The 25,629-nt window shown below is 41.8% G+C and overlaps 1 protein-coding gene and 1 pseudogene across 4 annotated transcripts in view; one reads left to right on the top strand and one right to left on the bottom strand.

The window, feature by feature from the left end:
- Positions 1-1,358: 1,358 nt before the first annotated feature.
- On the bottom strand, positions 1,359-15,127 carry LOC102394837 (annotated as a pseudogene).
- A 120-nt stretch (positions 15,128-15,247) lies between these two features.
- The window catches only part of CAV1 (caveolin 1), a 36,819-nt gene continuing 26,437 nt past the window's right edge, over positions 15,248-25,629 (top strand). The window contains exons 1-2 of one of the 4 annotated variants that reach the window (XM_006069684.4): positions 15,248-15,401; positions 16,846-17,010. In XM_006069684.4, the coding sequence (XP_006069746.1) occupies positions 15,372-15,401; positions 16,846-17,010 (195 nt within the window). In that variant the 5' untranslated portion in view covers positions 15,248-15,371. Of the gene's footprint in view, positions 15,402-15,949; positions 16,128-16,562; positions 16,712-16,845; positions 17,011-25,629 lie in introns of those variants that run through there. The other 3 variants (XM_006069687.4, XM_006069685.4, XM_006069686.4) reach the window with 3 other exon arrangements.

Genomic DNA, 25,629 nt, shown 5'->3' with positions numbered 1-25,629 from the left:
ACAGAGTTGTTGGCATTATTAAGTCGAAAGGTAATTAAAGAACCACCTAAAAGATGAAAAATATTGTACAAAAATTCCTTTATTAAACTATCTTTTTTCTGAGAGAAAGTCTAAATGAAGTCATCCTAAGTGATAATTTCATTGGAGTAGACACACACAAAAAGATTTGTGATCCTAAATATATTCAACAAGGGGAAATGGCAAAAAGAAGATCTTAAAATATTTTTTCCTTAAAGAACTTTGGGAATGATGAGACAGGTCAGATGCAGGCAGTCTCTATTATGCATGATGAACTAGGGATTCACATAAAGATTTCCATAATTTCATGATTCTTAGAGTTGAAGAAATATTCAGAATTGGAAAGGGAAAGTCCTCCCAGATTTAAAATCTTCTGTGAAGCTGGCCCAGCATGACACACTTCTAGAGCAGGATGGGTTTGGGCTACCTTGAAGCCTTCCCTAAGAAACTGCTCTGTCTTCTTGTACAGTTAAAGATTGGTCTGCCTCACCTCTTGTCACAATCAATATGTTTTGGGTCTGGCTAATGGGAGAACTTTGGCTTCCCAGGTGATGCTAGCGGTAAAGAACCCATCTGCCAATGCAAGGTTTGATAAGAGACACGGGTTTGATCCCTGGATTGGGAAGACCCCCAGGAGGAGGGCATGGCAACCCACTCCAATATTCTGCCTGGAAAATCCCGTGGACAGGGGAGCCTGGTGGGCTACAGTCCATAGGGTCGCAAAGAGTCAGACACGACTAAGCGACTTAGCACAAAATGGGAGAACTTAAAACAGTTCAACTCTTTTTGTAGCAAAAACCATAAACAAACAAGCAGGGGGAAAAAAAAAACCAACAACAACAAAAAACCTCATCTTGGCTGCTGCCCAGTTTATAATTCTTGATTTCACATTCCAAGAAGCCTTCAGTTTATAGAAATGGAAAGAACTGCCAGTTCCCTGCAAGCAACTTGGCAAATGTAGCCTGTCGGGTTCCCCTTAAATGATGTTTCCTTCAATTTGCTTACAAATATTTCTCTAACAGTATGTCACTTCCTTTTCAGAGTTGGGATTCCCTGTTAAGTCATCCAGGATGCCTTTCTATTGCTCTTTCCATTATGATGTATAGGCTCTTCTATGTACATATTTTTGAAGGTTTTTCTTCATTTGTGGTTCTTACTCAGGAGAGGACTTTTTATTTTGGCTTTTTTGTTTATTTGTTGACATAATGTCTGCCATTTTTATTCATTTTCTCAAGATTGATTATTAAAAGAATATGCCACACTTTATAGAAATCAACACTCTCTCCCGTATTTCTGTGCATCTGGGACTATAGAAATGTCACTGTCCTTGCCCTACATCTTCAAATTAACATTCTTGGATCACAACAATAAGTCTTCCCAAAGGGGAACTTCTGGAAAAGACACGTTATTTCTTGGCTACTTTATCCCCTTTTTTGTAGCATGTACCAGCCATATAAATAAGAAGTATATATTAGGGGATAAGGAGGGCATCCATGAGCAAGTCCACAGCTGTTGACAGTCATAAGACTAGAGACAAGCATAAAGGAATATGTAAATATACTGGCAAAAAATCATGTGACAACTAGGAACCAACTCTTCATTTCATTCATAGTGGAAACTCCACGGGCCAACACATGGACACTGATGAGGTAGACCAGTGAGTTACAGAGCCACAAAGAAACGATGTCACCTAGGAGGTGAGGAATAAGATCTGCAAAAAATCCTAGGATGCCCTCTTCCTGGTAGACAATTACTATGGAGTCACAAAATCCATAGTACTTGGATTCTCTCCCAATGAATTGTACCATAGAACTCAGAGTGATCATGTGAAAGGGATGTGTGATGAGAGCAATAGCACAATGCACTCCTTGAAGCGGTCTCCTTGATAACTCTGTCAAAGGAAGATGAAACTTCTTTCTCTAAGTTTCCAGACTCCTCAACCCTGTTACACTTCTGGTAATTCTGTAAAACTTTATCATGGACCACAGTTCCAAGGATTTCTGAACCGTCTTGGAGTTAAGCCTGTGAACAACCTATGCTTCCCATAGATGTTCACAATGTGCTGAGCATAACAAAACAGACCAGGAAGCTGACACACTTGCTGCCCCAAAATATTTGTCCCATTGCTGGAGTTAGAGGCTCATATCCCACCTGCTTGAGCACCTTCACACACGTAAGCAGCTGGAACAGAAATCGGAACAGAGTAGCACGTGACTGGCCAAGTCCAACAATATGGCACTCGCTGACAGACAGAGCCACCAAGCAACAGAGCCAGCCTGATATCACATGCCAAGGCCACCAGCTTCACTGGCCTAATCTCATACACACCCACGTACTCACCAACGTGCGTCTCACTGCCCAAATTCTGCCTTTTAAAACACACGGAGAAAATAAGCATTTTCAAGTTTCCCCTAGATCACTGCTTTTCAAAGTTTAATGTGCACATGAATAACCTGGATATCTTGTTAAAAAGCAGATTCTGTCTCAGTAAATCTGGAAATTGGACCTGAGATTCAGATTTGTACCTGGATGCTGCAGGTCCTTTTGAGTAGCAAGATCCTAGTCACTAACTTGAGTGAGACATGGACAGAGGTGAAAATAAAGTGGCTCTCAGTCAGAGGAAAGAATAAATTGAAAGAGAGATTACTTGGCCCTCTGAAAAGATTCTACAGTCTGTCCCATACCTATAACCCCCCATATTATTTCAGGGAGGAAGCCAATTCTGACTCCATGTTGGAAAATGTTTGATTTGTTTTTCATTGCTTTTGTTATTACGAAAGTCGCTCAGTCATGTCCGACTCTTTGTGACCCCTTTGGAATTCTCCAGGCCAGAATACTGGAGTGGGTAGCCCTTCCCTTCTCCAGAGGATCTTCCCAACCCAGGGATTGAACCCAGGTCTCCCGCATTGCAGGCAGATTCTTTACCAGCTGAGCCACAAGGAAAGCCCAAGAATATTGCAGTGGGTAACCTATCCCTTCTCTAGCGGATCTTCCCAACCCAGGAATCGAACTGGTGTCTTCTGCATTGCAGGGGGATTCTTTACCAACTGAGCTATCAGGGAAGCCCTGGAAAAAATATTCTCCAGGCCAGAATACTGGAGTGGGTAGCCTTTCCCTTCTTCAGGGGATCTTCCCAACCCAGGGACCAAACCCAGATCTCCCACATTGCAGGGGATTCTTTACCTGCTGAGTCACAAGGGACGTGATTATAATCATACTTAATAGCTTGCCTCAGAAGACCCTGCCCTTCTGCTTGACTGTAAGCTAAACTGCCTTTGTTCAGCTCAGATAAATAATTTGTCCCGGCTGCTGCTAAGTCGCATCAGTCGTGTCCAACTCTGTGCGACCCCATAGACGGCAGCCCACCAGACTACCTGTCCCTGGGATTCTCCAGGCAAGAACACTGGAGTGGGTTGCCATTTCCTTCTCCAATGCATGAAAGTGAAAAGTGAAAGTGAAGTCGCTCAGTCGTGTCTGACTCTTAGCGACTCCCCGGACTGCAGCCTACCAGGCTCCTCCATCCATGGGATTTTCCAGGCAAGAGTACTGGAGTGGGTCGTCAGTGCCTTCTGGCACTAATAATTTGTCCCTACCCACCTGCAAATAGAAGAGGTTAACACACCCTTTCCAAAGGCTGACCATTCCTTTGGAGATGTTTTGCAAGACTGAAGACCCTTGCACTTTACTTCCCCACTGCCTCTCCCCCTCTAGTCTACCTTTTGACTTTAGTTCCTCGTTGATTTTCCTCTAACTCTACAAAAGAAGCTGGCATCCAGACTCCTACAAGATGGTTATTTTGAGGAGCTAGCCTGCCATCTTCTTGGTCTGCCAGCTCCCCAGTTAGTCTCTTCCTTGCCTCAACACCTCATCTCTCGGATTCATTGGCCTGTCCTGTGGCAAGCAGAGTGAGCTCGCACTTGGTAACAATACCAGCTTTAAAACACATTCACATTCCTTCTGAAGTAAGGTAAATTAATTGACAGAAAAGTCAGCAGTGCAGAATTAAACCTATCCTCCAGTATGTACAAAAGCTGATGTTACAGTCCCAGATTTTCTCTGGAATTGGTTTAAAAAAAAAGAAAAAGAAAAAGAAAAAAACCTCAATATGTAAGTAAAAGGAAGTTCTCTATGAAGACCAGACCACTTAAAAAATGGTCAATATGAACTGATATGTACTTTTTAAGAGTGAAATATTTTATGATTAAGCATCATTGCCTCACAGGGAGTGGCTGTAGACATAAATTTCCCCCAGGTAAAAGCAACTCCTGGTAAATAGTTTATTTACTAGGGAAAGGGCCAAAAGGAAAGACAGTTTCCTTTGTTAAATAATGGAGCTCTGACTAAGCCAGATGGATTGGTTACAAAACAAAGGGCTTTTGTAAAGGACTCCTCCCAAATATTTACATTAACTTAAGAAAAAAACAGAAGTTCTACTGTGTATATCTCCTTATAAATTCATGGTAATATTTAGGCACTACTATCATTTTTATTCTTTATCATTTCATTATAATCTAAATAAAAAATTATTTGTTAAAATAAAATATTCTCATATGCTGTTTAAGTATACCATATATAGTATAACACGGAGAAGGCGATGGCACCCCACTCCAGTACTCTTGCCTGGAAAATCCCATGGATGGAGGGGCCTGGTGGGCTGCAGTCCATGGGGTTGCTAGGAGTCGGACACGACTGAGTGACTTCACTTTCACTTTTCACTTTCATGAATTGGAGAAGGAAATGGCAACCCACTCCAGTGTTCTTGCCTGGAGAATCCTAGGGACGGGGAAGCCTGATGGGCTACCGTCTATGGGGTCACACAGAGTCGGACATGACTGAAGTGACTTAGCAGTAGCAGCATATAGTATAAGTGTTCTTTGGAAGGAATGATGCTGAAGCTGAAACTCCACCTCATGCGAAGAGTTGACTCATTGGAAAAGACTCTGATGCTGGGAGGGATTGGGGGCAGGAGGAGAAGGGGACAACAGAGGATGAGATGGCTGGATGGCATCACTGACTCGATGGACGTGAGTCTGAGTGAACTCCGGGAGTTGGTGATGGAAAGGGAGGCCTGGTGTGCTGCAATTCATGGGGTTGCAGAGTCGGACACAACTGAGCGACTGAACTGAACTGATATTAGCATAAATATATATGTAGTATAAGTATACTAGTATACTATGAAATGCCAAATATCTCAGGTACATATGACATTATATTAAATCATACTATAACACATTTTGTTGGCTTATTAGGTTTTCTGAAAATTGGTCACACATTGAATAAGATTTATGAGTTTCCATCTTCCTAAAGAGTGATCAGAATTTTGTTTCACTTGAATAGGAGGAAATGTAGTCATTGTCCACATATCTAAATATTCCACTTTTCTCAACTATATATAATATAGTTATCTGGCTCACACCTTGACCCAAATTTTTCTGAAAAATTGCTATGCTTAAGCCTGTTATTAAACAATCCCAATCTTGGATTAGCTAGGATTGCAATTATCATTAATTTTATATTGATATAAATCTACCTAGATGAAAAAAAATGAGCCAAGTATTTTTTACATTTCTTCTCACACTTTCTAACTATATTACTCCTTAATTATGTGAGTGTCTGTACTAAGATTTTCCTCTCTTTAATGAAAGCTAGAAGGATGATTTTAGTAGGGCTATTATAATCCAATTATTAGTCAAGGTAGGTAGATCCCTCAATTTCACAGCAGTTAGTTTGATTTCTTATATGGCATCACGATGAAATGATGAGCTGAACCTGGCATTTTAAATGGACTTGAAGCATTAAAAAAAAGAGAACTCAATGTGATTTGTGTTTGCTTACATTTAGCATTGCTAGGTAGTTAGAATTGGGAAAAGGAGTCCAAAATGGTGGTGGCTAAACGACAAAGAAAGGTAAAAGCCTGGGAAAATGGAACAAAAGAAAATCTGAGGACTAGAGTGAGAACCTTAGGTGAAACAAACACGCGCCCTTCCTGGCTGGCCCAATTTGCATAGGGCAGGCTCAGCAGAGAGGAAACAAAACGTATAAAAAGAAGAAGCCAAGACAGATTGAGGCCTCTCCTTTGGGGTCGGCTGGCCCTCACACCTCCTGGTTGTACTATCCAAGGCTATGGTTTTTCCAGTAGTCATGTATGGATGTAAGAGTTGGACTATAAAGAAAGCTGAGTGCTGAAGAATTGATGCTTTTGAACTGTGGTGTTAGAGAAGACTCTTGAGAGTCCCTTGGACTGCAAGGAGATCCAACCAGTCCATCCTAAAGGAGATCAGTCCTGAATATTCATTGGAAGGACTGATGCTGAAGTTGAAACTCCAATAGTTTGGCCACCTGATGGGAAGAACTAACTGACTCATTTGAAAAAACCCTGATGCTGGGAAAGATTGAAGGCAGGAGGAGAAGGGGATGACAGAGGATGAGATAGTTGGATGGCATCACCAACTCAATGGACATGAGTTTGAGTAAATTCCAGGAATTGGTGATGGACAGGGAGGCCTGGCGTGCTGCAGTCCATGGGGTCGCAAAGAGTGGGACATGACTGAGCAACTGAACTGAACTGAACTTGTTTGCTGAATAAAACTCTGAGCCGTAACCGAGCTGTAACACTGGTCTACTGTTTCAAATCTTTGTTGCAGCAAGATAGAACCAAGGAAATTACATACTCTCCAGACAGTATTTTCTCAATATTTAAATTTACCTATATGCTGACAAATCAGATTGTATTATGATTTTGCTTTTAATGTAATTTATGGGAAAAAATTCAAGGAAAAATTGACTGATAAAAGAAAAACAAATCTTTAAATTTTGAATACCTACTCTTAGAAACAAAATTTTGCTGCTTTTTCAAAGAAAAATCATGTATCATCATATTGAGTTCTAAGGCCGGAGGAATAATGATGACGATGACAATAAGATGGTCTAATTTTTTGAAGGTAAGGTAGACTCTTAGCTGCCTTGAAAATCATATTCTGCTTTAAGGCAAGAGAATGTGCCTTGTGACCTGCTGGGCCCCTCAATCTGAGGCCCTCTGTCAAGCATCATATTGTGAAATGAAAATATCTCCGGCCATATTAATAAACAAGAAATGTCAGAGCCATCAGTAATTTCTGGCTTCCAAATGTGAGTGAGGGCTCCCAAAACTTCAATCCAGGGATGCTGTAACCCCCCATGGTGACTGCTGAGATGCTGAGGGAATGCAAGAAGCAAGGTGAACAAGGATTGGCCCCAGATAGCTGAGGTGTATATGAAAGGAATGAATTCAATGAGCCCAGAGCCTTTCATCTACCCATATACATAAGCTAAATTCCTTAACTTGATACCCGATCTTTTTGATGTTCAGACCGCCTGCTCCCTCTGCTGCAAACTTGTATATAACCTGACTGCGCCTCCTGCCTCCTTGGAGCAGTTTTCTCAGAGCTACTGAAATGCTGTCTCCTGGGCTTGGAGTTCTAAACATTCCCACCAAATAATATAACTCTACTTCCAGGTTGTGACTATATTTTTCAGTCAACAATATTTAAGAATCTTCACATAGAAAATCTTCATTTAAGATGAAGAGATTTTGTTATTGTTGTTACAAATGGTTTAATAGAATTTTAAAATAATACATAAAGCTTTCTGAGAATGAAATAAAAGAAGCAAAGGGTATATAGAATTGATGCTTTTGAACTATGGTGTTAGAGGAGACTCTTAAGAGTCCCCTGGACTGCAAGGAGATCCAACCAGACCATCCTAAAGGAAATCAGTCTTGAATATTCATTGGAAGGACTGATGTTGAAGCTGAAACTCCAATACTTTGGCCACCTGATGTGAAGAACTGACTCATTGAAAACGACCCTGATGCTGGGAAAGATTGAAGGCAGGACAAGAAGGGAACGACAGAGGATGAGATGGTTGGATGGCATCACAGACTCAATGGACATGAGTTTGAGCAAGCTCCAGGAGTTGGTGATGGACAGGGAAGCCGGGTGTGCTGCAGCTCATGGGGTCACAAGGAGTCAGACACGACAGAGTGACTGAACTGAATTGAATTGAGAGGGTATATCTCAGAAATTCGATTAAGACTTGAAAAACTGAAAGCCAAAATCCAGTCTCTAATGACCACACACAGTTGATGTAGATTTGGCCTCCTCACAGCTTGCTGCATTCACACCCTTGCCTTGGCCTCATCTTGGGATTTATTTGCCAGTCCCTTGACTTTGGGTGACTTGCCATGGCCAACAGAACAGAAGTGTCAGCATGTCATCTCCAAGTGTAGACTTCTCGAAGTCTGGCATATTTTATCTGACTCTTGTGCCTCTGTTACTTCTCAGAGCCTGAGAAGAAGCTGCCCTGACTAACTTGCTGGTCCCAGGAGGCTGAGAGGCATACAGAGCCGAGCCAGAACAGACTTGCAGTGGGAAGCAGAGATGCTGCAGCCACCCCAACCGAGACCAGCTGGGACCCAGCCAAACCAATCCATAGATTTGTGAAAATAAATGGTTTTTCTTCCACTGAGCTTTTATATAAATTATATATTTGGAATTTAAGGGTTTGCTATAATTCAAAAAGACCAGATAGATTCTCAGTTCAATTCAGTCACTCAGTCGTGTCCAAATCTTTGCAACCCCATGGACTGCAGCACGCCAGGCTTCCCTGTTCATCACCCAACTCTCGGAGCTTGCTCATTCTCATGTCTATCGAGTCGGTGATGCCATCCAACTATCTCATCCTCTGTCATCCCCTTCTCCTCCTGCCTTCAATCTTTCCCAGCATCAGGGTCTTTTCAAATGAGTCAGTTAGTTCTTCCCATCAGGTGGCCAAACTATTGGAGTTTCAACTTCAGCATCAGTCCTTCCAATGAATATTCAGGACTGATCTCCTTTAGGATGGACTGGTTGGATCTCCTTGCAGTCCAAGGGACTCTCAAGAGTCTTCTCTAACACCACAGTTCAAAAGCATCAACTCTTCAGTGCTCAGCTTTCTTTATAGTCCAACTCTTACATCCATACATGATTACTGGAAAAACCATAGCTTTGATTAGACAGATCTAAATAGATCTTAGATGCTACTAACAATATCTCACCAGGATTATTTTTTCTTCCAGTTTTATTAAGATATAATTGATATACAGCACCCCACTCCAGTACTCTTGCCTGGCAAATCCCATGGACCGAGGAGCCTGGTAGGCTGCAGTCCATGGGGTCGCTAGGAGTCGGACACGACTGAGCGACTTCACTTTCCCTTTTCACTTTCATGCATTGGAAAAGGAAACGGCAACCCACTCCAGTGTTCTTGCCTGGAGAATCCCAGGGATAGGGGAGCCTGGCTGCCGTCTATGGGGTCGCACAGAGTCAGACACGACTGAAGCGACTTAGCAGCAGCAGCATAATGATTTGACTTATATAGATAGTGAAATGATTATCCCAAAGTTTGAAAGTAAAAGTCACTCAGTTGTGCTGGACTCTTTGCGACCCCATGGACTATACAGTCTATGGAATTATCCACGCCAGAATACTGGAGTGGGTAGCCTTTCTCTTCTCCAGGGGATCTTCCCAACCCAGGGAATGAGCCCAGGTCTCCCGAATTTCAGGTATAGTCTTTACCAGCTGAGCCACAAGGGAAGCCCATCCCAAAGTTGAGTAAACATTGATCATTTAATATAGATACAAAATTAAAGAAATGGGGGGGTGAAAATTTTTTCTTTCTGATGAGAGCTCTTAGGATTTACTCTTTCAACAATTTTCATATATAACATATAGCAATGTAAATTATATTTATCACATTGTACATCAGATCTCTATTACTCTTATCTTATAACTAGGGATTTATACCTCCTGACTACCCACATCTAAATCCCAAGGGAAGGAGGAAAGCTAGTGAATGATGACACTTTTGATATATTTGTTCTTTTCTGGATGCCCACGGAGCCTTCCCCTACTCCACTTCCCACCATACCTAGGGAAAGATTAATACAACAGAAAAGCGGAGATGAAGAGAGAAGGTTTCTCTTGATTCCAAAAGCCTTGGTCTTGGGGGAATTTAGGGCATGAAAAAGAACTGTTGAGTGATATATGAGCAAGACTTCCTGGTCAAGGGAGAATAAGTTAGGAAAACAAGCAAAGTAATTTTTGACACATGTGCATCTCTAGCATTGACCCAGATGAGGGAGGGTTTAGAAGCAGAGGTACTTGTGCCACCTGCTTGAGTCGGACCCTCTGAGTAGTTCCTTCCAAGTGGCTCCCCTGCACAGTGGCAGGGCATTTATTCTGTTCTCCACACCACATTCACCATATGAGGCTCCATGATGCTGCATCAGGCCTGCCCACTCAGATTTCTCAGACTTGCACAGAGCCCCAAGAAAAGGAAAGAAGTATCAAAAAGTGTCTTTAGCCCTAAGGGTCATATTGAACGAGCATGAAGGACATTATAGCAGCATCCCCAACAAACCAGTGACTGAGGACAGACAAAACGATGTACCATCAGCAGATCCAAGATGTAAAACTAAGCAAGAGACTCTCCTCCACAGACCCTCCCTGACAGTCCTTGGCAATAAGCCCCTGGAATTTATATGCAATACAATCTTAACAAACTGGAAGGAACTAGGAACTGATTGAGATGAAGTTTCTACCACCTGAAGGAATGGGGATTTGTAAAAGAAATTAAGTTCAGTTATTTAAAAAAGAAAAAGTTTTATCTCACAAAGGACTTCAATAATCTATGTTTTCTACTTTTAAAAATCTGAATCACACCAGACAAAACAAAATTATTTCATCAAGCTGATGGTAGGTATTCATTATACTATTTGGTATATCTAAGATGGTTGAACTATTTTACAAAACAAATTTTGCAAAAGAAAATATATTTATTCCAATCCTGAATCTATGTACTGAAATTTGCCTCCTGAACCCTGGCATCTGCTATGATTTAGGTAGTATCCCCAGTGCTTTTAAGTGCATCACCTCATTGAATGTTCACGACACCCCTCTTGGGTAGATGCCAATTATATTTTTCATTTTACAAATAAAGAAAGGAAAGCTAATTTAAAGAAACAGTATAAAAAGAATATTTTCTTAGCCATCTTGATCAGATTTTTAAGATGTAGAAATAGTTGTCTTTTTTTTTTTTTTTTTTAAGAAAATAAATAGAAAAAAATCATTTAAGAGAGTCAAAATGAAAAGACTCAAACAGGAAGATTCCAGTGAGGCCTTCAAACCAGCACAGGAACAGGAAGGGATTGGGTAATGAGGCAAAGACTTCTCTAGAAAGCGATTTTTTTCCATGTATAAAATGAAAGGTGTAGAAGAAGTTATAGCAGGTAAGGGAAGAAGGCCTCAGTGGGCTCTGGTGTATAAGGGTGAATAGGGAACGGTATGAGAGGTGGTGGTGGTGAAAACGGGGTGAATACTCAGCGGAAATACAGGCTGTAAAAACACTGGCATTTATGTACTTGTATATATATAGTCACTGCTCTAAAATGTACTCCCTCCCGTCTTGTCCTTCTCCCAAGGGCCCCAACTCCTAGTGAGCCAGCAGCTAGCCAGCAGGATGCTAAGGCACAGCACCAGAGCTGGGACCAGCCCTGGAATGACTCCTTGGTGGCTCTGCATACTGGTTATTAAATTGTTTTTATATCACACCTAGTGATAATCCTTACTATAATCCAAGATATTCTTTTTGAACTCATCAACAAAGGCACATTTGGGCAGTCTCAGCTTTCTGTGTGTTAAGAAATCTTTGAAAGATGACTGCATTTTCAAACCTTCATATCACTATAAGTGGTCAAACCTTAGGAGTAGGAATCAGATGAAGCCAGCTGAGAGTATGAAGAGGACCCAGGGAGGTAAGGATGGGAAGAGGAAGCTGAGCTAAGGGGTTTAGGAGGCCAAGAGAAGGAGGTGAAAGAACATAAAAGGCAATGAACATCACAGTCTTGCCATTAGCAGGCCCTCACTGCACTACTTAAGAATCCCACACCCCATAAACTGTTAACAGTACCATAGTTATTTACCAACTTTAAAATGTTTCATTGCCCCACAAAACTCCATAAGATCATTTTCTTGTCTTTAAACTTCAGTTTTTCCATTTTGAAGATGGCTGGTTTGATGATCTACATCCTTTAGCTCTCTATACAGTAACATTGAATGCATGAGCTGACCTTTAAGACAGCTTCTTATTAAAAAAAAAAAAGGGGGCAAATGAGTCTATTTACCCTTTTTTTTTTCCTAGTCAATGATTTAGAGAAGTTATTAACCTGCCTCTAAGCCTAAAGTTATCTGTGTGGGTAGCAAAGAAAAAAAAAAATATATTTTTAACATGATTATTCATTTCAATCTTATACTCTGCTAACAATGTCATACTTCATCTTTTCTTTATATCTCATAAAGTTGGATGCAGCCAAGTATCTAAATCAGCTATTATAACCAGAATATGATCTGTTTCTCTTTGGTGCCAGCTTCTTGTTGGGGCAGGTTATTGAAGAATTTGTGGTTTTTCCTCTCATTAGGAATTCATTTTGGCCTTGACAACTTTTCACTGATCATTATGATTCTATGTGCTCTGCTGACTTTGGGGTGGAATCCCCAGGGAGGCTGCTTTCCCTTCTTTAAGTGCTAGGTAAGCATTACTCAGGCCTCCCCACAAAGGCCATTCCTTGCTGGAATGCAGGACATGCTCTCTCCCTGTTCCTGTTGACTTTTTTTCACAATCAAGATTACTCATCCCAGCTGAAGACTGGATAACAATAGATGGGAAACAGCGTCCACATTTTTCCACAGAACAAAACTCAACTGCTTTGCAGCCAACATTTACGAAGGAGTGTTTCAGAGAAGAAGCCAGTTCTAACCCTGCTGCAGAGAAGCAGCCAATTCTGACTCCATTTTGGAAACTGTTTGACTTGCTTTTCATTGCTTTTGTTATTATAATCATACACAAAGGCTTCCTTCAAAGGACCCTGCCCCTCTGCCTGAAACTAAAGTGCCTTGTTAAATTCATAGATAATCTGACCCTGCCCACCTGTGAATAGAAGAGATTAACACACCCCTTCCAAAGGCTGGCCATTCCCTGGAGTTGTTTTGCAAGACTGAAGACCCGTGAACTTGACTTCCCCACTGCCTCTCCCTCTCTTTTCTGCCTTTTGATTTTAGTTCCTCTTTACTTCTTTCTCTTTGACTCTATAAAAGAACCTGGCATCCAGACCCCAGCAAGATGGTTATTTTGAGGCACTAGCCTGCCATCTTCTCTGTTAGTCGGCTCCCTAAATAAAGTCCCTTCCTTGTCTTAACCCCTAGTTTCTTGGATTTATTGGCCTACCGTGCAGGGAGCAGAATGAACTTAGACTTGGTAACAGGAAGAGTTAGAGGAACGGTAATCTTTCAAGAATTATTAGAGGTAGACTAGGCACTACACTGGGTTTCCTGGGTAGCTCAGCTGGTAAAGAATCCGCCTGCAATGCAGGTGACCTCTGTTAGATTCCTGGGTCAGGAAGTTCCCTTGGAGAAGGGATAGGCCACCTACTCCAGTATTCTTGAGCTTCCCTGGTGGCTCAGATGGATGTGAGAGACCTAGTTTCCATCCCTGGGTTGGGAAGATCCCCTGGAGGAGGGCATAGCAACCCACTCCAATATTCTTGCCTGGAGGATCCCATGGACAGAGGAGCCTGGTAGGCTATAGCCTATGGGGTTGCAAAGAGTCGGACACAACTGAGCGACTAAACACACACACAGGCACTACACAACACACTGATCCTGACACACCCCACCTCTGCTAGAATATCTTGTTTGTTAACATGTAATCTGTTTAAAGCATTTAGAAGTAAAATCAAAAACCCAACTTTGGGAAAAATCTTTAGTATTCTAATGATGACTAGTCAGCATAATTAGTCATGCCAACATTTGTGACACTTCTCCTCCCTTATAGTTGAAATTTATCTTTTCTTAAAAAATTTTATTGCCTTTCTGCCATCAACAATAACAAAAGCCTGTGCTTTGTCATTCCCTTTATGTGTTTATGTTTTCTTTCCACCTCCATAATCAGCTCTAGGAGTTCCATCCTCTATTTCTCCTGCTCCTCCTTTTGTACCCATATTCCCTTTTCTAGACTGCCATGTATCCTGTGCCATTTCTGGTATAGTCCTAACTTTTTCAAGTCATAATCTGACTTTTGATAGCATGTGGAACATAATGTAAAATGTCCTTTCCATTTTTGGAGAGTCGATTTCCTAACAATAATAAGTGAACTTGTCCTAAAGTAAAATGACTGATTATTGCTCAATTCATCTTGTGCTGATTTATAATAAGGTAAAGAGAGAAGCTCCCAATTTAGGAAGTTTCTTGATAAGATATTTTAACTTCTAAAAACTTTTTTAAAAATTCTAATCAATTACTTAATAAAAACAAGCCTCCTTTAACTCACAGTCAAGTACTTTAAAAAATGTCTGGAAAACTTTAAACTCCAATTAAATATTTGTACAACTGTAAATATTTTGTGTATTTTGTAAACATGGCATAACCTGTTGCCACAGATTTCCTTTGTTCCAGAAAATAAAAGTAATACAATTATAGAAAAGTTAAACATTTTTATTTCTTATTTCAAAGCATTTGGGAGACGTTTCAGAAGCAGTTGGTAAACGTTAAATTCTGCAGGCCTGTTTTTCCAAGTTTCCATTCACACAGACTAGATGTAAACCAGTGTCACCAAAAGCACACCACACAAGCACCCACACAGATTCCTTCCTTGTGTTTAGGTATGAATTACACCTAAAGATTCTGGGTCACTTTTCATCCCTTCCACTGTAAAACTGGGAGATAGTTGTATCTTAGGCAGCGATGGAACTTGGGCGACAGGAAGAAACGGCTTAAAACAAGGCAGAATTCTTTCTGAAGCTCGGTTGCCCATACTGGGCATCTCCGTACACGGTCTTCGTCTCCCTCCTCCCGTCCCCACCCCTGCTGGGATGATGCACTGCGAAAACATTAGCTCTCCCCAGTACGCCTCTCAGTGGCTTATAGCTGAGAAAATGTTGCCCCAGGTTTAAAATATCTGCCCAAGGAGCCCAGCGCGAGTGAAACGCTTTCTCGTTGCTCTTCACTCCCTGCGGGCTCTCCCCGCCCTCTGCTGCCATAACCTTGGGGATGTGCCTAGACCCGGCTCAGCGCACATCCCGGCCAACCGCGAGCAGAACAAACCCTTGGCGGAGAGCCAAGAGGCTCCCTCCCAGCCACCGCCCCCCCACCCGGCCGCCTCACCCTCAGCGCCTTTTTTTTTTTTTTTTTTCTCCCATACAATACAAGATCTTCCTTCCTCAGTTCCCTTAAATCACAGCCCAGGGAAATCTACTCAGAGCCTTCAACCAGCCACGAGCCAGAATGTCGGGGGGCAAATACGTAGACTCAGAGGTACGCCTGGGTGGGTGCGCTCCGGAACGCGGCGCACAAGGAGTGCTGCCGTCTGCTATCTCCACTCTAAATATTCTGACTGCTTTGCTTGCCCCAGCCCTCTCTCGACGTTGGAGCACTCCTCTGGCTCTCGCATTGCTGAGGAATGGGCTTGGGCGGGGAGGTGAAGAGGAGGCAGGAATGTTTGTTTCATGTTTTCCTATTAGGAAGGGGGCCAAGGGAGCCTAGGGGCCTAGGTCGCGGAAAGAGGGGGTCGTTTGGGTCCTGAAGTTGGTTTGGTCGGACTGAGGGCGCGTTTCTGAATGGCTTAGGGGTACTGCCTTATTGAGAGACCCCCAAGGTCCGGCCCCTGTCTGCTGGAGAGTGGAGAGCTCGAGTGCAGGGTGGGAACTCATTCACTTGCAGTCTTGGGGACAGTCCCCACGACTCCCCACCAGGCGCCTCAACCAGCTGGCCGGGGAGGCGGCGCGCGTCATGTTTGCACTTTCCAAAGCTCTTGGGCCACCTCTAGAACTCTTCCTGCATCTCGGCGCCTGGCAGGGGTGCTTGGATAAAGCACCCTCCTCCTAACTACCACTCCCCCCACCCCCCACCTTCCTACCACCTCCCGGCGCTCGGGCTCCGCCTGGGTGTGGAAACCTAGTTTTCCCAAACGCAGCCGCCGCCGTTCAGCAACCGGCCAGGGGTCTGGGAGTGACCTAAGGGTGGGTCTGAGGAGTTGTGCAGGTGGAATATCGTTCCAGACAGTATAGGGGGTCTGACACTTGGCTCGATCCAAAGATAGGGGATGCTGGCTAGTCTGCACCGGGGGAGGGGGGTGTACGGGGAGCTGTGCAGGGACAGAAACGGCAGAGGGAGGGTGGAGGACGCGGGCAGGTGCAAAGGATACTTGGCCAGAAAGGAACGAAAATGGGAACACTGCGTGGGTCCAGGGTGGGGGGTGGTTCATCGTGGATCTTAAGGATTAAGTTAGAAGGAATTATGGAGAGAAGGGAAATAGGGACCAGGGACTGGAGCAGGTGAAGAGCTGGGGAGAGGGTGGCCTGGCGGAGAGAGGGGCTGGATAAAAGACGGAAGTCGGATCCCCTCTCCTGTGGGGGTCTCTGCGGGATTCAGCCTGTTGGGAGTGAGTTGGGCTGGGGCCGGGCGGACCGCGCTGCGGGGTTTGCCCTGACCCCTGGCGGTGGCGGGCGAGGGAGGCAGGAGCTCCCAGCCTGGTACCGAGGGGTGTGGTGTCCTCTCCCCGATCCTCTTAAAAAGCTTGCGGCGCCAAGGAGTTTACTGTGCGCCGAGCCACCGCTTCGAAATCGGTTAGTTCGATTTTGAGCCTTGAGGTTTGCCTCGCTGCCAAGGCTAACTTTTCTGATTGCGGGTTTTTCTTTTTTGAAATTTCCTTCCCACCGCCGGTGCCACCGTCTCCCTCCGGGCCGTCCGCCCTCTGCAGGGACATCTCTACACTGTTCCCATTCGGGAACAGGGCAACATCTACAAGCCCAACAACAAGGCCATGGCAGAGGAGATGAACGAGAAGCAAGTGTACGACGCGCACACCAAGGAGATAGATCTGGTCAACCGCGACCCCAAGCATCTCAACGACGACGTGGTCAAGGTAAGGTGAGGCGGCCAGCAAGGAAGGGATGTGCCCCGAGGAGACGCTGACAGGGCCAGGACAGCTCTGTCTGGCTAGTAGCCTGTGTTTCTTTCCCTGTCTTTGCCACACACTCACCATTTTCTGGGGCTTGATGTGCGGGAACCGCGGTCGTCAGAAATGTCACATCTCCCCTACCCGCTCCTGCCAGTTAGTTCAGCTGGAATTTGGCTAACCTGAGTTTTGTGGGAGTTCATATAACTGCACCCTTCTCCTGGCATATGAACTTCCAGGTCTCAGTAACAGACAGCCCCGCACCCTTTGAGAGCGGGAGGTGTTTGCTCTGCAGGTCATCCTCTCTCCGACTTTAGGTTGAAGGTCTAAGTGAAGCGTGGTGCTCCACTGCATATAGAATTAATAAGCAGTGAGAAGGTTTTGTAAGGTATTATGCCAAAGGTAGCAACCGGAGTACTAAGGGGGCAGGTTCCCCCAGTTAAAATTAAGATAACCTGAAATAATTTTCTTAAAAATATGGATGGAAATGCTCCTGACTAAAGATGAAATATGTGTGTGCATATATATATGCAGAATAGAATCGAATATTTAATATTTATAAGAAGGGTATTGGAAAAAACACGGTGTTTGTTGTACACAGCTAAGCATATTTACACAACCAAAAATAATATGTGCCTTTTGATTTCTCCTATAGACCTCTAGTTAGTTGTGGAGAGTTGCTTCTTGAGCTTATGGGACATTCAGGTTGGAGTTCCTTTTCATATTTCCAGGATGTGCTTGGTGAGATTAAAAACAGATTAATTGAATGGGTATTGGCTAAACTTAGATCTGACTGGGTGGTCAGTTTTTAATTACCATTGTGTTATTCAACTTTGACCCTTTTAGTAAATCTTATCAGAGGAATTTGTTGCTTGAACCCATCTTGATTGGGAAATCATAGTCCTGAGCCATCCTTGGCAGAGGGTTTTCTTTTAAGAAAAGGGAAGGTCAAGGGAATTCCTGGCCCTTGACCAGATTAAAGTGTGAAGACCCCTGGGGCAGCCAATGGGGTGGATGAGCAGTTTCCACCTACTCAGCATCCTATCCAGGATGGGAGGAGCCATAGTTCAGAGACTGTTCACATTTATGAATAATATATTTCAAAAAGGGAAATAATTTAATCTGTAACTGGAAGGAAAATGGAACAGTCAGAATTGAGTCTCTTGGCTTGCTGGTGGAGGAAAAAGGAAAATTGGAGCTTTAGCAGACTTTTCTACTAGCCAGATTATGGAATACTTAAAAGCAGCAGCAACAACAAAAGTAGCTTATAAACTGGAAATTAGAATTGCTAAAAACTATTTATTAAAAACATTACCTTAAAGGAGCAAAAGGCATTTTTGCCTGTTTCCCTTCTCATGTAGCTTTGAACAAGAAGGAAAAGTGTCAGGAAAAGGGGCAGATTTCAGAAAGGCCTAGCTTCATCTCAGCCTCCCTGTTGTTCCCCTGCAGTGGAGAGGGATTCCTGGAGCAAGAGAACCTCCCAGGATGAGTCAGAGAGGCCAGTAGTGTGGATGTGGGTCTCTACACATAGCATGACTAAGTTGAGAAAGAAAGGCCCCACTGGGAAAAGAGACTTCAACACAGATGGAAAAAAGGCATAACAGGCTTAGTGGAAATAGCAGTTTACAAAACAGCATTTCAAAGAGCAAGTGTGGGGATCTTCATATTAAAGAAATTAAAAGGAGGAGATAGAGCAAGCTTCTGATGGCCTAGAGAAAGCAAATCCTACCCACTTTCTTATAGAACTATGAGCAAGACAAGACAATCAGACAGAAAAATCGACTTTGAGAAGAATTTCGTAGGACCACTTACTTAGAGGTCTTGCTTAAAGAGGCCTTTCGAGAATGCCCTGCAAAGAAAGACCCAAAGAGTACCATCTGCCAGTAGGGCTGGGAAAGGGGGCCTGTGCCCAGTGGAGATGCCTATCTTATATTTTTTTTCTTTGAGTCCAATCATAAATGTAAGGATAGAAACAGTGACCATCCTCTCTGTGTTACCATGACATTAAATAATAAATCTCTGCAAATTTTACTTTTGACAATATATATTTCTTAAAATAATAAAGGCACTCAAAGCTTCACTCTTAATGCCTGGTAACTTAAAATTTCATAAAGAAATGGTGGTCAAATGAATGTACTGTTAGAGCTACCCAGTCAGGTAAGAAAAAGTCTATTCTAAAAGCAAGCAGCTCTGTAAAAGCTGTCAGTTCTGTCCAATACTGTAGTCACTAGCCACTTGTGGCTATTTCGATTTAAGTTACAAGTAATTGACATTAAATGCAATTTAAAATACAGTTCTTCAGTCACACTAGCTACATCTTGGGTTCTCAACACTTAAGGTTAGTAGCTACCATATTGGATAGCACAGATATAGAATATTTCCACCTTCATGGAAATTACTATTGGACAGTAATTTCAATTACTTCTCTAAAAATGTCCCCATACCGAAGTTAGAAACTTGTAGGTGGAGAATAAATGAAACATAGATGTAAGTGTAAGGAGCAGACCCTTGTGTCTCCACAGTATCCTTTATCTCATAAAACAGCTATTTAGGGTGGAGAAGAAAACTCAAAAGCTAGAGGTGCCATGAATTTATATTCAAGAAGGTGGAGTATTATTACCTATTCCACTGGTGATAATAACATAAGTTAGACTACAATTTAGTTCCAATAAAACTGGTTTCTTCTTTCACTAAAGGTTTGTTGTAAGATGTCTGTATAGGTATTTATCCAAAAAAAAGTCAGTGATAGATTATTTTAAAAACTTCCTCTAATTAAAATGGTCATACCTCCAGACCCTCCATTCTCCATCTGAGAGTTCTGCCTTCTTCATTCTTATGTTTACTGTGTACTATTTTGATTTTCTAATAAAGAAAATGGCTTCAGATTTATTACTCTGGTATCACAATAGCCATTGATCAATTTATTAAATTCCTAACATATGCTAGAATAGACACTGAGCTATGTTCTACAAGGGTGATTCCTAAAATAAGCCCTAGCAATCACAAAGATTAGAATTGATGACGATGAGATGCATATAGATTAAAAATACACACACACACACATACACTATCACAACAGTAAGTCACTGCCAAATATTAACTAATTAGTCCTTTTTTTTTTTTACTTTGACTGCCAGGAAACATATAACTAGATTTTAAGTTTCATTAATCCATGTTACTTATTCTCTCACATATGGTTTTGAATTTTCACTTTTTCAACTGGCATGTTGTTTTATGTGCCCTCTATTGTAATGCTTCTCATCATCATTTTTGAAACAAACCAAATATATACTATAATAAGAGCTTCCCAGATGGTTCAGTGGTAAAGAACCTGCCTGCCAATGCAGGAGACATAGAGACTTGGGTTCAATTCCTGGGTCGGGAAGATCCCCTGGAGGAGGGCATGGCAACCCACTCCAATCTGCTTGCCCGGGAGAATCCCCTGGACAGAGGAGCCTGGCAGGCTATAGTCCACGGGGTCGCTAAGAATCGGACACAACTTAGCATGCACTCAGATACTATAATAAATTAAAAGAAAGTAGTATTGAGCATTGCATAATGAAAAGTTTATTCAAAACTGAATCATATCAATTATCTTGATCTTAGTAATAATTCTGCAATATGGATGTATATCAAGTCATCATGTACCCTTTAAATATTATATTTGTCCATTATTCCTCAGTAAAGTTTATTTTATTTTATTTTAAAGTTTTTTTAAAAAGTTTCTTAAAAAGTGAATGGAACTGATATTGTTAGGGAGACCCTACTTGGGTAGGGCAATAAGGTGAGAGAAGAAGGATATATTATAGAAAGTTTAATGGAGAATGGCATGAAGGAGATACAATCTGAGTTGGGTCATAATGGACAGATGGAGTTCAAATAGGTGAGAAAATTACAGGAGAACATTCTTAATGAAAAGGCATGGAGATGGGAATGTCCCACACAGGACATAAGTCTAGGAGGTTTAGTAGCCCATTTTGACTGACATTAGAGTTCATGTGGCATAGTCACAGGTCATAAAGAGGAAAACACTGAGTGTGGCCAGATGATAGAGCCCTAAGTCCAGCATTCCTGATAAGTTTGAACTATATTATGTCAGCAGTGGGAAGCCAAGAAAACTTCAAGCTTAGGATGACATGATGAAGGTGGGGCTTGTTGGAAGATGACTGGTGAAGGTACAAGATGTAATAAAAAGGTAGCCAGTCTGGATGAGGAGCAGTTATGATGTAACTGCATCAGGGTCCAGACATGAAATGAGAAGAACAGGATGTGGTGGCATTGGAATAAAACCACATAAGCACAAAAGGACAGAATTTTAGAAATAGAAGAGAATGTAATGGTCATCAAGTTAACCTCCAATTCCTTTTTTTTTTTTTTAACATTAAGAGAAATTTAAGGGTTAAGAAAGGTTAAATTTTTATACACATGTTCACATGGTTACTGTACAAAAACAGATATTTTCACATATCATAAGGGATGAATAGATAAGATTATGTGATTATTGTCCTTAAATGAGAATTCTGAGCCTAGCTCTGAGACAAATCAAGACATCTTAGAGGAGATATTTTTGAAAATAAAAATAACGCATTTATAACTTTCTTTTCTAAAATTTTAATGTAATATTATTAAATATACACAGATACAAAGTTTTCTTTAGCAATCAAGGAAAAAACATACAAATGGTAATCAGATCAGTTTTGGTTTCAAAATAACAGCCTAAAGCCACCATGATCCCTTTCAACTATAAAGCATTCTAGAGCCATTAGTGATTAATATCAACATAACCAATTTTAAATTTTATGTTTGCTTACTATACTTATAATCAGAGCACAAGATTTAAAAGATCAGATTGACCCAAAGAACTCAGCACCATGTTAATAGTCTCTTCTGTTATAACTGGTATTGGTTTTGTTTATTTGTTTGTTCAGGAGATAGGCGCACAAGATGGTTATTAATATTCTGCCACATGTAAGATCATGCATGATGTTCAGAATCCCCAGTTTGTAAAAGAACACTGTGGTCGTGTTTGGTGGGAAATTATTCTCACATCACTGAGCAAATAATGATATTAAAATGGGAGACATTATTCATTCTTAACCATCTGAAATATTTTCAAGGTTAGTCAACAATGATATACATTTTAAATGCTTATTAAAAAGAAAGTGTTATTTTTTTTCTTTCTCTACCTCATAATTTCAGTCAAAAATTATTGAAGCATTAGCTCAACTTTGGTTCAAACTGAATAAACTTTCATATTATTTATTAAAATTTAAGACAAAATACACCAAATATTCTTGAGTTATTAAAAAATTCATGATGTGGGAGTTTCTTCCAATTAATAGCAGTGTTGGCTACATTTTAAAGTGGCTTGAAGTAAGAACAGCTGCAAGAGTAAGCAGCATCTGGAAAGTTCAGTAATTTATAAAACCACCTGCTTATGCATCCTGCCCACTCAGGTTCATAAAATAGCACTTTCATATTCTACATGAAACTGCTTTTTAGTTTGCCCTACTTTTAAGCATAAGTTATCATTCTCTATGATGAAATGTTTAGAGTGAGCTGGTCCCAAGATGAAGAGGGCTGTGTGCCCTGAACTATGGGGTCGTGGGCTCTTTCATGATTCTCCTGGCCAAATTTGCAGTGGGAAAAGGGTAGGGCTGCTCTTTTCATAACGAAGATGATTTTGACCAAGAAATACACTCTCTTCTTCCACTTTTTGGACCCCATATATATATGGGGCCCTAGAGAAAAAGATTTGCATACTATACTTCTATTAAAAGAAGTTTTAATTTTTTTAAAAAAGCCTTTACCAAAAGCTTAACCATCAGCCTCTAGAAACATGCTTAACCATAGGTGCTCAGTGACACCTTGACAGTAGAAAGAGTACTGTGTCAGGAAAATACATTTTTGAGACTTTGATAACTTTATTTTTTTAAACTTGAAAGTAATGATTCTTAAATATATTAGACACAAAAATTCTGTTTCTTTAAAAATCAAGAAAAGGCATGCACGCAATAATCAGGTCAGTTTTGGTTTTAACCTAAGGACCAAATGCTTTTGGGGTCTCTATTAACTGGAAAGTGTCTAATCCCATTAGTGTGGGACTGAACACCAAGGAAGAGGGAAAGTTATATCAGGACAACGGGTTTCTCAGCCTCCCCAGTCCCCAAGAGTGGAACTTAGAAACAAAGAGCAAACTTGTTTGAAAGCTAGTAAACCCCAGCTCTAAAAATACTTCAGCAAAGCTATTTTATGTATCTATGCTTCAGTTTCTCTAACCATAAAGAAAAGAATGAGAGTCATTCTCATATAACAGCATTCCTCCCTCAAACCCATTTCTCTTTCAATAAATGACTATTATATACCTACCATTTTCCACTGCACATGACTGTTGGAACAAAAGTAGACAGGAGCACAGCCCACAGAGCTTTTGACTATTTCCTTTGCCTCTCTTCACACAGTTTCCTTTGAAAACTTTTGCTGAAATTCCTTTATCAAATTCTACTGTCTGTTAGATATGCAGATGACACCACCCTTATGGCAGAAAGTGAAGAGGAACTAAAAAGCCTCTTGATGAAAGTGAAAGAGGAGAGTGAAAAAGTTGGCTTAAAGCTCAACATTCAGAAAACTAAGATCATGGCATCTGGTCCCATCAGTTCATGGGAAATAGATGGGGAAACAGTGGAAACAGTGTCAGACTTTATTTTGGGGGGCTCCAAAATCACTGCAGATGGTGACTGCAGCCATGAAATTAAAAGACGCTTACTCCTTGGAAGGAAAGTTATGACCAACCCAGATAGCATATTCAAAAGCAGAGACATTACTTTGCCAACAAAGGTGCGTCTAGTCAAGGCTATGGTTTTTCCTGTGGTCATGTATGGATGTGAGAGTTGGACTGTGAAGAAAGCTGAGTGCCAAAGAATTGATGCTTTTGAACTGTGGTATTGGAGAAGACTCTTGAGAGTCCCTTGGACGGCAAGGAGATCCAACCAGTCCATTCTAAAGGAGATCAGCCCTGGGTGTTCATTGGAAGGACTGATGCTAAAGCTGAAACTCCAATACTTTGGCCACCTCATGCGAAGAGTTGACTCATTGGAAAAGACTTTGATGCTGGGAGGGATTGGGGGCAGGAGGAGAAGGGGACGACATAGGATGAGATGGCTGGATGGCATCACTGACTCGATGGACATGAGTTTGGGTGAACTCCAGGAGTTCGTGATGGACAGGGAGGCCTGGTGTGCTGCGATTCATGGAGTCGCAAAGAGTCGGACACGATTGAGCAACTGAACTGAACTGAACTGTCTGTTAAGATCTTAAAACCTTCAGGACTGTCTTTTTAAAATGCCTCATCAATAATGCTTCAAATTATTCCTGAGCCAGTAAATAAGACTAGTGGAAATAAGGAGCATATATTTTTTAAAACAATTTGCCCTTGTTTTGGTCCTATAAAAATAGTAACAAACTTATTATAGAAAATATTTCAGTTCTCTAATATTCTCTCTTCCCATATTAGTGCTGAACCTTTAATCTTTCTATTGAAAATTTAAAATTTCCAACCTTTTAAAAACCTCATTGCCTCTTTGCAAACCCAAGAGGGCTTTCATATTCACTGGGCATCAGAGTCATCATAGGAGTTTTTAAAAATACAGATACCTGGACCCACTACAGAGCTACTAAATTAAGCGTATATAGGAATGAGGCGCCTAAACTAGGGGCTCTTGGATCCCTAGATTGTGAAGTCAAGTTTAGAAATGATTGTACCCAAGGTCAGCTTAAAGATATACACCTGGATGTTACTATCCTAAGAGAACAGTCACACTGTGTAGTCTAGATGTTCTCCCTGCCAGAATACCTGAAGGTTGCGTGCATGCGTGCTAAGTAGCTCAGTTGTGCCTGACTCTTTGCGACCCCTGCGAGGCTCCTCTGTCCATTGGATTCTCCAGGCAAGAATACTGGAGTGGGTTGCCATGCCTTCCTCCGGGGGATTGTTTCTCAGCCCCTGGTCTCATGTCTCCTGCACTGGCAGGTGGGTTCTTTACCTCTAGTGCCACCTGGAAGCCCCACATGAAGGTTAGGCCAGTTTAAACCAGGGAGTTTTGAAACACCACAGACAGTTCCCAAATCAGCCCTGCTCAATGGTCCTTCATCCCTTGAGGCCACTTGGGCTTACAACCAGCTGCAAGCTTAGAGCCTCAAGATGACCTAGGGTTGGGGTAGCCATATGTTCTAGGTTGTCCCACGCCCCTGAGTAACTATTAACAGTGCCCTTTTCATGCTCAGAAGTGTCCCACTTTGGAAGAAAAAGTATATCCTCTTGAATGAATTGGCAATGACCTATAACTGATTCCTGTACCTGGAATTCACCAGAAGTCCTTGCTTACATTATTTTTTTTAGCAAATGGGCAAAATTTCCACGTTCTAGGAATGTCATGCTTTTTGTTCCTCTCCAGTCTCCAGTGTCACTTTCTCTTATCCTTCACTGGGCCATCAAGCTGCACTCTAACTTGGAGGACATGCTCTTAAGTACCGATGTACTCTACCCTCAGACCTTAAGTTTCTTTCCCTGCAACACAGGGTTAATGAAAC

Source organism: Bubalus bubalis, chromosome 8 (genome assembly GCF_019923935.1).
Source record: "Bubalus bubalis isolate 160015118507 breed Murrah chromosome 8, NDDB_SH_1, whole genome shotgun sequence".
Classification (NCBI taxonomy): domain Eukaryota; kingdom Metazoa; phylum Chordata; class Mammalia; order Artiodactyla; family Bovidae; genus Bubalus; species Bubalus bubalis.
The sequence above is the reverse complement of the archived record's forward strand: the minus strand, read 5'-3'. Positions and strand labels throughout refer to the sequence as shown.